This window comes from Corticium candelabrum, chromosome 19 (genome assembly GCF_963422355.1).
Source record: "Corticium candelabrum chromosome 19, ooCorCand1.1, whole genome shotgun sequence".
Taxonomy (NCBI): Eukaryota; Metazoa; Porifera; class Homoscleromorpha; order Homosclerophorida; family Plakinidae; genus Corticium; species Corticium candelabrum.
This window is the reverse complement of record NC_085103.1, coordinates 4,864,880-4,879,049: the sequence shown is the minus strand read 5'-3', so window position 1 is coordinate 4,879,049 and position 14,170 is coordinate 4,864,880. Positions and strand designations below refer to the sequence as shown.

At 42.6% G+C, this 14,170-nt stretch overlaps 5 protein-coding genes across 5 annotated transcripts in view; 4 read left to right on the top strand and 1 right to left on the bottom strand.

Annotated features, from left to right (window-relative positions):
* Positions 1–1,915, top strand: LOC134194432 (tubulin beta-4B chain-like). Its single transcript, XM_062663352.1, has 5 exons — positions 1–101; positions 170–278; positions 374–484; positions 568–1,520; positions 1,579–1,915. Exons 1-5 carry the CDS (start codon positions 45–47, stop codon positions 1,693–1,695), a joined length of 1,347 nt encoding a protein of 448 aa, XP_062519336.1. The 5' UTR covers positions 1–44; the 3' UTR covers positions 1,696–1,915.
* A 310-nt stretch (positions 1,916–2,225) lies between these two features.
* Positions 2,226–4,036, top strand: LOC134195127 (tubulin beta chain-like). Its single transcript, XM_062664137.1, has 5 exons — positions 2,226–2,371; positions 2,432–2,540; positions 2,605–2,715; positions 2,784–3,736; positions 3,793–4,036. The coding sequence occupies exons 1-5, from the start codon at positions 2,315–2,317 to the stop codon at positions 3,907–3,909; spliced, it is 1,347 nt and encodes a 448-aa protein (XP_062520121.1). The 5' UTR covers positions 2,226–2,314; the 3' UTR covers positions 3,910–4,036.
* Positions 4,037–6,953: 2,917 nt separating this feature from the next.
* On the bottom strand, positions 6,954–7,848 carry LOC134195180 (uncharacterized). Its single transcript, XM_062664187.1, has one exon. The coding sequence runs from the start codon at positions 7,756–7,758 to the stop codon at positions 7,192–7,194; it is 567 nt and encodes a 188-aa protein (XP_062520171.1). The 5' UTR covers positions 7,759–7,848; the 3' UTR covers positions 6,954–7,191.
* A 1,916-nt stretch (positions 7,849–9,764) lies between these two features.
* On the top strand, positions 9,765–10,371 carry LOC134194645 (indolethylamine N-methyltransferase-like). The gene is made up of 2 exons (XM_062663587.1): positions 9,765–9,986; positions 10,048–10,371. Exons 1-2 carry the CDS (start codon positions 9,765–9,767, stop codon positions 10,369–10,371), a joined length of 546 nt encoding a protein of 181 aa, XP_062519571.1.
* Positions 10,372–11,535: 1,164 nt separating this feature from the next.
* LOC134195128 (dnaJ homolog subfamily C member 9-like) overlaps positions 11,536–14,170 on the top strand; it is a 4,618-nt gene continuing 1,983 nt past the window's right edge. Inside the window, exon 1 of the mRNA XM_062664138.1 lies at positions 11,536–12,205. Within this exon, the coding sequence (XP_062520122.1) occupies positions 11,690–12,205 (516 nt within the window). The 5' untranslated portion in view covers positions 11,536–11,689. The remainder of the gene's footprint in view (positions 12,206–14,170) is intronic.

Below are 14,170 nucleotides of genomic sequence, written 5' to 3'. Positions count from 1 at the left end.
CCAACAGTTTCCCCCATCTCTCTCTCTCTCTCCTCTTGACCACAATGCGTGAGATTGTGCATTTGCAAGCAGGCCAGTGCGGTAACCAAATAGGAGCAAAGGTAACAGCAACAACTGCAGTAGACAGTCTGTTCTCAACGCATCAGATATGAACAAAGCTGTATTTCAGTTTTGGGAAGTCATCTCTGATGAACATGGCATCGACCCCACTGGTACCTACCATGGTGACTCTGATCTGCAATTGGAGCGCATCAATGTCTACTACAATGAAGCGACAGGTTTTGCTCTTTGTTTGGGGTTGCGTTGCTATGTCACTGCAACAAGCGTGATTGACACGTTTGTTGGTGTGTAGCTAATTGATTAACGTGTGTAGGTGGGAAGTATGTTCCTCGCGCCGTTCTTGTTGATCTCGAGCCAGGAACGATGGATTCCGTCCGTTCCGGACCGTTTGGGCAGATATTTCGACCAGATAATTTTGTTTTCGGTAAGATTTGAGCTTTGGAGTCCCGACCTCGCGTGTTGTTGTCATAGTTACGAGGTTAGTTAATATCAGTGTCTGTTGTGTAGGTCAAAGTGGGGCTGGAAATAACTGGGCTAAGGGTCACTACACAGAAGGAGCTGAATTAGTTGATTCTGTTCTTGATGTGGTGAGGAAAGAAGCAGAGGGATGTGACTGTCTGCAAGGTTTTCAGTTCACTCATTCGTTGGGTGGAGGAACGGGATCAGGGCTGGGCACTTTACTGATTTCTAAGATCCGCGAAGAGTACCCCGATCGTATCATGAACACGTTCTCTGTTGTTCCATCTCCTAAAGTGAGTGACACGGTTGTTGAGCCATACAATGCCACTCTGTCTGTCCACCAGCTCGTTGAGAATACTGATGAGACCTACTGTATTGACAATGAAGCTCTCTATGACATCTGTTTCCGTACTCTGAAGCTGACCACGCCTACGTACGGTGACTTGAACCATCTGGTTTCTGCTACAATGAGTGGTGTTACGACTTGTCTTCGATTTCCTGGACAACTGAATGCTGATCTTCGTAAGCTTGCTGTCAACATGGTGCCATTCCCTCGTCTCCACTTTTTCATGCCTGGATTTGCTCCACTCACCAGTCGTGGTTCACAGCAGTATCGTGCTCTCACTGTTCCAGAACTGACCCAGCAGATGTTTGATGCCAAGAACATGATGGCCGCTTGTGATCCTCGTCATGGTCGATATCTCACTGTTGCTGTTATGTTTCGTGGTCGTATGTCGATGAAGGAAGTTGATGAGCAGATGCTGAATGTGCAGAACAAGAACAGCAGCTACTTTGTGGAATGGATTCCAAGTAATGTAAAGACAGCCGTCTGTGATATTCCACCACGAGGTCTCAAGATGTCGGGCACGTTTATAGGCAACAGCACTGCCATCCAGGAACTGTTCAAGAGAATCTCTGAACAGTTCACATGCATGTTCAGGCGTAAGGCCTTCCTACATTGGTACACTGGAGAGGGAATGGACGAGATGGAGTTTACTGAAGTATTATATTTACACATAACAATTAGTCAACATTTATTATTTTAAAATTTTATTGTAGGCTGAATCAAACATGAATGATCTTGTGTCTGAATACCAGCAATACCAAGATGCTACCGCCGAAGAGGAAGGAGACATCGAGGACGAAGAAGGCGAAGGAGATGCAGAAGCCAACTGAATAACAGTCGTCACTCCGGAGGAATTAACTTCTGGACTAAAACATTCTATTGCACATTGTGTTCATCAATAAGTGACAGTCTAGTGGCCAATATAGTCTAGCACCATGAAATCAACTTGTTATGTCTGATGATACATGGATACTTGCATTTGTGTGATTGACACCTGCACTGTTTTGTACAAGCAATACACAAGCCACGAATGGCATTGGCAAAATTGATATTAATGAACTTGTAATCAAGGCTGATCTAATTAAGTAATTAATTAATGCATCTGACTAGACCGATTGCATAATCAAAAGGCGTGATTTATTGAGTGAAGCTTTTACAGCATCTCAGTGCATTGTTAACCTCTAAAAATAAAATCTAATATCGTTTTATGGCGAGTCATCGCCTAGAAAGACGAGGAACGACGGTTTAATAGCACACGTGACATACGAAAACGCGACGTAACAATGACATCATCTCTTTCTGCGCAACCGCAGTAAAAATACATATCACGTGATTGAATTTCCCGTTTGTGATTGGTCAAACTGATCACAAACGTTGCACCCGTTCATATCACATTCGCCGTTGACTCGTGCTGCCACTTTCTTGTTTCTCTTCGTTTTCTCAACTGAAATGCGCGAAATAGTTCATCTCCAGGCCGGACAATGCGGAAACCAGATCGGAGCGAAGGTAAAACGCGACTTCTGAGCTTTCGCGCCCTTGGCGGCCGCCATTTTTTGTTTGTTACAGTTCTGGGAAGTCATTTCGGACGAACATGGCATCGACCCGACCGGTACGTACCACGGAGACTCTGACCTACAGTTGGAGCGCATCAACGTGTACTACAACGAGGCCACGGGTTCGTTTTGTTCTCGCTCGTTGCCGTGCGACGATTGTTTGCAGTTGCTACATTCGGGTTTTAGGCGGGAAGTACGTTCCGCGCGCCGTGCTCGTCGATTTAGAGCCGGGGACGATGGATTCGGTTCGTTCGGGACCGTTCGGGCAGATTTTTCGACCCGACAACTTCGTGTTCGGTGAGTAGTATCACGTGTGTTTTTGTGGGGCATGCGCGGTGGTCGTTATGGTGACAAAATATTTGTAGGTCAGAGTGGGGCTGGTAACAACTGGGCTAAGGGTCATTACACAGAAGGAGCTGAATTAGTCGATTCTGTTCTTGATGTTGTGAGAAAGGAAGCGGAAGGATGTGACTGTCTTCAAGGTTTCCAGCTCACTCATTCGTTGGGTGGAGGAACAGGATCAGGAATGGGGACACTACTGATCTCCAAGATCCGTGAAGAGTACCCAGATCGTATCATGAACACGTTCTCTGTTGTTCCATCTCCTAAAGTGAGTGACACGGTTGTTGAGCCATACAATGCCACTCTGTCTGTCCACCAGCTCGTTGAGAATACCGATGAGACCTACTGTATTGACAATGAAGCTCTCTATGACATCTGTTTCCGTACACTGAAGCTGACTACGCCTACGTACGGTGACTTGAATCATCTGGTTTCTGCTACAATGAGTGGTGTTACGACTTGTCTTCGATTTCCTGGACAACTGAATGCTGATCTTCGTAAGCTTGCTGTCAACATGGTGCCATTCCCTCGTCTCCACTTCTTCATGCCTGGATTTGCTCCACTCACCAGTCGTGGTTCACAGCAGTATCGTGCTCTCACTGTTCCAGAACTGACCCAGCAGATGTTTGATGCCAAGAACATGATGGCCGCTTGTGATCCTCGTCATGGCCGATATCTCACTGTTGCCACAATGTTTCGTGGTCGTATGTCGATGAAAGAAGTCGATGAGCAGATGCTGAATGTTCAGAACAAGAACAGCAGCTACTTTGTGGAATGGATTCCAAACAATGTGAAAACAGCCGTCTGTGATATTCCACCACGAGGTCTCAAGATGTCGGGCACATTTGTCGGTAACAGCACCGCCATCCAGGAACTGTTCAAGAGAATCTCTGAACAGTTCACATGCATGTTCAGGCGTAAAGCCTTCCTTCATTGGTACACTGGAGAGGGAATGGACGAGATGGAATTCACTGAGGTAACATAACAATACAATATTTATTATTATTGAAACTCACTAATATTTATTCCCAGGCTGAGTCGAACATGAACGATCTTGTTTCTGAATACCAACAATACCAGGATGCGACTGCCGAAGAGGAGGGAGACTTTGACGAGGAAGAAGGTGAAGGAGAAGAAGAAGCCGCCTGAACTTGAACCATCTGAGACTTGAATGAACTACTAGGTTGTTCAATGTTGGTTGTTGCTGGTAGTTTGCAGCTTGTTGTGCACTCAATTGCAGTATGAATTTGAAAGATATTTGTGCACATCCATTGTATTATTGTATTGATAACTGACTCGCATGAGGTTACCAGATTGTAAGGCAAGAGGGAGGCTCACTAATAGAGAGATAATTTGACGTATGTGGGGATGTTGTGCTCATGCAACAGGGCAACAGATCCGTTAAGTTTTTAATAAATAAACATTATTGGCAGTGTGCCATCAACTGTCATGCGCAGTGTAACTACAGTGCAAATGATGGCCTCGAAGTTCCAAACAGCAAGCGCGCTTCCAAATTCTCAATGACGTTTTCTCAACAGGAAAGTGCTAAGTAACATACAGCATGTACTATTATGTTTATTTTAAATCATAAAATATTTTATTTTTGATTTGATTGATTACAAGCACGTGATTGTTTATATCAATAGTAGGACGTGGTTTTACTGAGTACGTACACACTGTACGCATGATTGATGCGGTTTCTTGTTTGCTGTTTACACGATGCTGACTATAAAATTTATTGCGCAGGTAAAAGTCAAGCTAAACTTTTAGTTACATTCCTGTTGTTAAATCTGGTTATTGATTAGATTTCTTGATGTTTTTAGAAATTTTTGATGTTGGTTTGTAACAAGAGATATGAACTTTATTCTCTTCAATCTTTTCAAGACGCTGTCTTGATTTTACTCACTTTCTACACGGGACGTCACAAGGTCTGACTACTTGTGTATGCATTTTTTAGATATTTTGTCTCAGACTCTAACAGACTATTGATCTGTTAGTGCACTGTACATGCAGTGTAGTGTGTGTGTGTGTGTGTGTGTGTGTGTGTGTGTGTGTGTGTGTGTGTGTGTGTGTGTGTGTGTGTGTGTGTGTGTGTGTGTGTGTGTGTTTTGAATCAGAGTTGAACAAAATATAATCAGCAGTGTCTGAGATCATTTCAGGCAATGTAAAAGACAGTGTAGAGGTTGATGATGGTGTTGAAGGTGGTTATGACAGAGAGGATGTTGTGATATCTAGACCTTCTACAGAGGAGATAGCAGAAGCTATCATCTAGCTCAAGTGTAACAAAGCACCGGGAGCAGATGAGCTTACTGCTGAGTTTGGTGGAGATTGCATGGTTCAATGGCTCACTCGGTTATCACAGCAAATATGGCTCAGTGAAGAAGTACCTGCTAATTGGAGAACACAATTAATTGTTCCTCTGCATAAGAAGGGTAGTTATGATGATTGTGACAACTTCAGGGGCATTGCCTTACTTAGTGTTCCAGGAAAGGTCTTTTGCAGCATTCTTCTGGAGAGAATGAAGGAAACTGTCAACAGCTAGGTTGTTGAGGGAGAATCAGTGTGGTTTTAGGAAAGGTGATCGAGGCTGTGCAGGCCAGCTGTTTTCACTAGGCATGTTGATGGAATGTGCACGTGAATTTCACCAACTACTCTTCTTGTGTTTTGTGGACCTAAAGAAGGCAACTCGGTTAGTCGTGAAGCATTATGGTCTGCTTTAGAGTTATGTTATGGCTTACCACCCAAGAAATTGAAGATCTTGAAGGCTCTCCATAAAGACGTCAGTGGAGCTGTGAGAGTATATGGCAAAGTCTCTAAAGAGGTTTGGATTGGAAATGGTGCTAAGCAGAGTGATGTGTTAGCACCCAGATTGTTTAACTTAATCTATTTTCGATGCAGTTATTAGCATGTCTCTGCAGAAGCACCCTGGATGGGAATGGAATTACCATTTTGTTTAATTAACACAAAGCTGATCGAGCTAGTGGGGAGAAGAAAGCAGATGAGAGATCAAACCTTAATCCCAGATCTTGAGTATGCAGATGACATGTGTCTGCTCAGCAACTCTATGGATGAGTTGGAAGAGATGTTACTATAGATCTAGATCTGTACTGCAACCAAATGGGCAATTCCATCGTGCAGTGCCTAAAGACAAAAATTCTAGGCATTACTAACAACCAACAACAACTTTCAAGAAGTGTCACTTTACAGAGCACAGACGCGCCTGTAGATGTTGTGGAGGAGTTTCAATACTTTAGTAGGAAATTTGTCACATCATTTTGTCAATTAGACAGAGAGATCGATTAGTACAAGAATTTGTAAAGCATCCAACAGCTTCAGATCTCTTTGTAGAATTCTCTGCATGGTATCAGAAGTCAATCAAACAATCTATTGAACTAAGAATGTTCGAGGCAGCTTCATACAACTCTTCTTTATGGCAGTAAGGCCTGGACACCTTTGTCTCAGCACATCAAGAGACTGCAGAATTTCTGCTTGCTTTGCTTACGAATCATCGTGGGCATATCAGTGAGAGAAGCAGAGGAATAATGATGTTCGGGTTAAGGCAAGTATTGAGGCTGTAGAAACAATGATCAGGAAGATAAGGGTAAGGTGGCTAGGCCACGTAGCCAGGATGTAACCTCGTCGTATTCCAAAGCAACTGCTGGTTTGCAAGTTTGAAGGAGGTAAACGTTCTGTAGGTGGCCAGATGCTGAGATGGGTCGATGTTGTGATGAGAGATTTGAAGAAATGTAAACTCAACAAAGAATGGATGCACATTGCCTAACATCGTGCTAAGTGGAAATCTACAGTAGACGCTGTAGCTACAGAGTTGAATGAGGAAGTTGAGGAAATGAAAGATGGGAAAGAGAAGAGGAAGGAAAGAAATGAGAGGAAGCAAGTATCAGATCAGACCGACTTACAGTGTACTCAATCTGGTTGCACTTTTACAGCCCAGGTCTTGTCAATCACCAACGACAGAAACTTGGAGCAGCAGCTCAAGAGATCCTCCTTTGTTGTCACTGCCACCAAAACTTTAAACAACAAGGTTATAGAAATCATACGAAGTTCTGCAATCAAAATCCAAACAGGTGTGTGTGTGTGTGTGTGTGTGTGTGTGTGTGTGTGTGTGTGTGTGTGTGTGTGTGTGTGTGTGTGTGTGTGTGTGTGTGAAAGCCAAGGTTAATTGAACCTTCAAAGACAGAACTCTATTTCTAAATATATACTTTGTGTTGTATTCACAAATGTACTAACAATTTCTACAAAGCACAATGCTAAGTCAATTTTAACACACTAGAGTGTCTATCACTGTACAAGAACTATACCTACCATGTTCTCTACATAAAAATGAAGAAATAGGGCGCGGTCACACTGACAATCTAGCAGTGCCAATTGTCTTAGATTTCCTGCAAGGTATCACCATCATCATCATCAACTTCAGCTCCACCCTTGCGAGAAGAGACGCATCAACTGTGACTTCCGGTCGCTTCCCGCCTCGTCCGTGCAGCCGCTTTGTGCTCGGTATGGCGGGTTCAAGTGTCGTATGCGCAGCCACGAGCGGTTGCTACGACTCTTCTTCAAGCTTGTCCGACTTTCCTGTTGTTGTTCTTCCGTATCTAGCCTGCCCGGTGACAACCGGTTCCGGTAGTTTTCCGTGTATATCGACCAGTCGCCGTTTTCAGCACAACGGATCGATGAAAAACCTGTTTTTTGCTTCTCTGCGAGCGCCACCGTGTGTCTCTTCGAGTGTCCGTCTCCATATGTCTCTCTAACGGGCGACATGTCGTATGTCGAGCTGCCAGAGTCGCTGTCGTCACCGGACTCGGACGTTCTCCTCGATTTCCGCTGCCTGAGAAAGACACCAAACTCTTCCTCCCACCCAGAGAAGGTGGGGACAGACGTCAGGACGGTAGTCGGAGACCTCGTTAGGTGTCGATGGTCGTGCAGTGAGCTTTCCGGCGTGACCGGCCGTTCCGTTGATTTTATGGCGTATGGAGTCTTCATACTGACCTTTGTTGTTGGAGAGAAGAACACGATGAGGCAAGTGATTCTAGTACCTCGCGAAGAATGAGTGGAAAGCGGAGAGTTTGGACGTTTTCTTAGTCGGATGGCACTCCAAGCTGCTGTGGTAGAGTTTCAAAGTAATACGGAAGTTGCCATATATGGACAACCGGTTTATGTCTATTCCGGGTAAGGTATCAGATTATGACTGTTCAGTTGGCCCTAGTTGGGCTTAGTTGTGAGGATGGAAACTGGATGTTTCTTGTTTTTTGTGTAGCGAGGAGTTACCCATACCAGGTGTTTGTTGTACGTCACGTTAGATCTGCAAGACTGCATGCATGGCATGCCAGCACAATGATTGCTAAATTGGCTTCGCTTCCAGATGTGAGTCTCGATTTCGGGAAGATTTTGCGTGGCAGTTTGGAACAAGTGAAGTGCATTGCCGCATGATGCTAGTGTGGTTGCAGGCCTGGTGTGGTTGCAGTGCTAGTGTGGTTGTGCACTGCGTGGTAGGCGTGGTTGGTTGTAGTTGTTCTAGCACATGCGGCTTGATGGCTTGCAGTTGTTCCTAATCATTCTATGTGCATGTGTGCAAGAAGCGCGTGCACTGCAAACAAGTAGTCACACACACACACACACACACACACACACACACACACACACACACACACACACACACACACACACACACCACTCACTGCGTGTAAAAGATAGCACGTGACCGCTGTTTACACAAGCACACAGTACAAGATAATGGGTTCGTATGCAGTGACCTATAGCTAGAGCAAATTTTAGTTGTCCGTTTGTTAGAGACAAGACACGGAGAGGGCGGTACCGTACAACCGGAAAAAGTCCAATATCCGGGTGACAACAAAAACAGCCAGTCGTGACGCGGTACCGTTTCGCGGTACCGCCGTGTCCGTGTGTTGGATCCACAATTAAGTGACTACTCTGACAATGGCGTCGATAGGAGAAGACATGAGAGGGTCACGACCAAGCTTACAAACTTTGGGGCGTGTGTTAGATCTCCCGTCAGTGACAACTGTCAAGCTCTACTAGATTAGTAATTTGAAAATTGATACATATGACTTGTGCAAGCAGTTGGAATCCTCAGGATGGCTGATTTCGTCTAATTATTTGAGTTTGATGTCACCTGACAGTTTGGGCCCGCAATCATGGGAGTCTAAGTCGCGCCAGACTTTCAACGCGGGAGAGCTACGAGACCTTGTGCCAATAGCGGTGCCTTTCATCAACCCAAGGCGCGCATGCTCTAGGGTTACAGTAATACAATGTACCACTGTGGACGGCCAGCCGGACAATTGGTAGCCTCGTCCCCAGACTCTCTCGCGCTAGTCTTGTCCGGTGCCCGATTGACAATTCCAAACAGGCACCGGACAAGACTAGCAAACAATAGAATCATGCACCGCTCAACCAAAATTGCCAATTTTTTGCTTTATGGTTTGTAAAGAAATCGAATGTACATTAAAACATTTGACACATTTGCAATTTTTAACAGCATTGAAATGCAAAAATTGGAATGATCAAAAGGGGCAGACCAGCATAGATGTCAAACCTAGCTAGGAATGCTAATTAATTTCTTCTATTGGTTAGCTAATCCGAGCTCGCACGTACAATTACTAGACTCATGAATTCCGAGTAGAGTGCAAAATTTCATTGTTAGACAACTCACCGCGACACGTGTTCAGACACCTGGGTTTTCCCCAAGTTTTCTCTGTTTGGGACAGACGTAACAAGCAACCCTTATAGGCACAAGAGACGTTAGACAAGTAAGCTAAGCTGGGCAGCAGGGGTCGTAACCGTCTAGTCTTTACAGCTTGCTGAGGGTGTCGGACTGGAAGACCTCCTCGGTGATTGACCATTGAGAAGTACTGGTCATGAGTATAGCTAGAGTTTTTTAGCTTTTGAGACCTGTGACAATTAAGTGCAGTAATCATCACAGACTGGTAGACGGTGACATAGACTGGGTTGTGTGTGCATGTTTATGCAATATGTCGACGTACTACAACGATGAAAAGCAGTTTGATGCAGATAAGTTTAGATATTCCTACACTTCTTTGACAGGCAGTGATCCAGGCCTGAGGAGCCTTCTTCTGGAGCAGCTTTGTCAGTTGCACGAGTTCTATAGTGTTGCCTTCCAGTGTGGTGCTTTCCAGTTTGGTTCTTGTAGGATGTTGGAGTATGGGGGAGGACCGAGTCAAGTGCATCCTCTCGTTAGTGCCACACCTTACTGTTCTGAGATCGTGTTTGCTGAATATGCAGAGCATATAACAGAAAATTGCCGAACTGTGGAGATCAAACAGTAAGAGTGCGCGAGATCTGTCCGATCTATTTGAGCATGTAGTTGGAGAATTAGAGGGAAGTAAAGCTAGGGCACAAGAAAGAGAGGACACTCTAAGATCAGTGATATCTCAAATTATTCCTTGTGACATTACAAAGTCAGAGGTGATTAGTGACGTCACTCTACCATTTGATATCATTTCTACTCATTTCTGTCTCATCTGTGGCTGCACATTATTGGAAGAATATCGAAAAGGTCTCGAGAAGTTAGCTCTACTTCTTGGACCAGGAGATTGTATTGTCATGACAGAAGCATAACGAGGCACTTTCTTCAAGATCAGTGATCTGAAAATTCCTGAACTCTTTATTGAGTCAAGTGATGTGGTGAGTGAGAGTCTAGTGGCAGCTGGATTCACAGATATTGGTATGAAACACTTCTTGATTATGCCCTGACTGACTGTAGTGACTACATCTTCTGTACTGCCACATTGAAATCATGCAGTCTGAATAAGAAAATCTAGTACATGAAGGAACTGGATCTTTACTATAGCAGCCACGTGTATTGATTCTGTAGCAGGTTTTAGTGACATCGTCTAGTGTTTGCTCTGTGTAATTTATTCACTATTGAGTATTATGTTCTAAATTATCCAACACAATCTTATGCTATTGTTATTATTAATATTGCCATTATTGATATTGTTATGTTTTATTTTCATTGCACATCATGTAGCAGTATATGAACGTAGTGCAAATCTATTGAAATATATGTTGTTGAAATTAATATTGTTATAATTATTAGTAATTTTGCTATGTCACATACAGGAATATCTGGTACAAATACCACTACAAATAATAATCCCTAGAAAAGTTTGTGCCAGTGTCTTAGAATTGAGCCAGCGGCTCGTGGTTAAACACACACACACACACACACACACACACACACACACACACACACACACACACACACACACACACACACACACACACACACACACACACACACACACACACACACACACACACACACACACACACAACACACACACACACACACACACACACACAACACACACACACACACACACACACACACACACACACACACACACACACACAACACATACACACACACACACACACACACACACACACACACACACAACACACACACACACACACACACACACACAACACACACACACACACACACAACACAACACACACACACACACACACACACACACACACACACACACACACACACACACACACACACACACACACACACACACACACACACACCACACACACACACCAGAGTTAATTATATAATTAATTAATTAATCTAAGCGTGTATAGAATTTGCTGCTACGCAAAGCTACTTTGCCAAGTTACATTGAGAACCGATTTCGTCTGCAATGTGATACTGCAAATGCTTCTTGAAATAGCAAGGCAAAAAGGCGGGAAACTCTTAGTATTTGAGTTCCCGGATAAACTCAAACAAGAGTGACGATTCACTTAATTAACGTAACTGCCAAAGCGTGACTCTATTTCAACAACTAAACGACTTATCATACAAACTCTAACTCTCTTTCCTTGTCTACTGGACCGATTTTTTTGTAACGCATGCGCAGACATGCCGCTACTTGATGATGTGGAGAGTCACTTTGGCACACGAAATCTCTACGAAGCGTTAGGAACAGAGCGCGGCGCTGACGCCAACACGATTCGTCGATGCTACTACCGTCTCTCAATGCGTCTCCATCCGGACAAAGCAACGGATGACGACGCAACAGAAAAATTCCAGATTTTGACTCAAATCAATGAGATATTGAGCGACGAGGAGAGACGTGGCGTGTATGATGACACCGGAGAGGTAGACGACGATTCCATTGCGTCGGATCGAGACTGGACGGAGTACTGGCGCATTTTGTACAAGAAAATCCAAGATGAAGACATCAAGTTGTTTTTTGATGAGTACAAAGGGTCTGATGAGGAGATGGGGGATTTGAAGAGGGCGTATGTGGCTAGTGAGGGAGATATGGATGAGATCATGGACACTGTGTTGTGTGCGAGTGTGCTGGACGACGAGGAGAGGTTTCGTGGTATCATAGATGGTTGGATCGAGAAAGGAGACGTGCCTGGCTACAAGGTCAGACACATTGACATTAAGAGATATCACTGAGAGCGGCTGTTTTGTAATAATTGTTGAGAAGATATCAAAATTAGTATCTAATCTTACTCCTTTGATTATCACCCTACCCCAATGTTTAGTCTGAGTCAATGTTTAAGTATGGGAAGGGGTCTTACTCAAACATTGACACCTAATACCCCATTCACACGAGGTCTCCTAACCGTGCCAGCCATCGCTGACACGGGTCAGCGCTGAATGAAAATCGTCGTGTGAATGCGGTCCGAGCCAGGCTGACGGCCACACATGCTTACTAGATATGAAAATGGCGTGGTCAGAGCACGAAACCTTGTACCTCATTAAATTGTGGGGTGAGGACAGCATCCAAGTTCAAATTGAAGGCTGTGCTAGAAACAGAAGTTTTCGTCAAATTAGCGGAACAAATGAAGACGCGGGATACTCACAAACGGGTGTGCAGTGTCTCTACAAACAACATAGCTAGTGTGCACACCAAGGAACACGCCTACTATCTCGGCTGGCTTGCTTTACTAGCCTGGGCTGGCTCAGCTCGGCTCGGCCCAGTTTGGAACTGTGCTTATGTGAATGGGGTATAAGGTCATGCAAACTTGATTCACTTATCGTTCAGCTTTTTTCACGAGGACATGTGGGCGGGGTTATTATTCATTATATATTATTTAATATTAATATGTTTGCAGCTACTAGCTAAACATATTACCATCGACTGACATTAAAGCTCTGAATGGTTTGCTATCAAGTTTGGCATGGCACATACTAAAATGTTTCAACAGGTGTTTGTTGATTCTGTCGAAAGAAGCACAATTATAACAATGAGGATAAAATATTTTAGATCTCTTGGGCAGTGTCAGTTTAGTTGAGCTTCCATGGTGAACAGATGGGTCCATCTGATGTATAGACAGTGTAATAATGAATAATGAAACTTATTTTGTTTTTTCCATAATGTGATACGGAATCAAGTTTGCCTGGCCTAAAGTTGATGGCGGAAATAATTGATTTATTAATTAATTACTAATTTTTAATATTATTAATTTTTAATTTATTTATTTATTTATATTAATTTTTAATTAATTAATTTATTTATATTAATTTTTAATTTATTTATTTATTTATTATTAGTTTTTAATTAATTTAGTTATTTATATTAATTTTTAATTTATTTATTTATATTAATTTTTAGTTTAGTTATTTATATCAATTTTTAATTTATTTATTTATGTATTTATTATTAATTTTAATTTATTTATTTATTTATTATTAATTTTTAATTTATTTATTTATTTATATTATTTATTAAATAATTTATTTATTATATTAATTTTTAATTTATTTATTTATTTATTATTAATTTATAATTTATTTATTTATTTATTATTAATTTATTTATTTATTTATTTACTTATTTATTAACTAATAAGTTATTTATTTATTTATTATTAATTTTTAATTTACTTATTTATTAGTTAATTCATTTATTTATTTATTGTACTAGAGCTTCATACCACCACCACTACCTAAAAAATATAGAAACCTAATCTTCTATACATATCCGAGTCATTGAAACCTTCAACACGTGGTCAACAGGCATGCGCAGGTTGAAGATTGTCTGCATTTCTACAGACACAAATCTATAGCAAACAGTCACTGTAGAGAGCACCAACTAGCACTTATTAAAAGACTAAAGCCCTGTTCACAGTACAACGCTGACGCCGACGTTGACACTGACGCTGACGCTGGAATAGAAATGAATCCTATTTCAGCATCAGCGTCAGTGTCAACATCAAAGGATGCCGCGTGCGTCAAGGCAGTGTCTTTGATGTTGGTGCTCAAATTCAATACTGTGAACCAGGCTTAAGAGGTGTGAAAATCTTAGAGCCTTGGACAAAGTTGGGTTGGGGACTTACTTGAGCACTGGGGTAATAGACAGGTGAGTACAGTATTACAAGTACA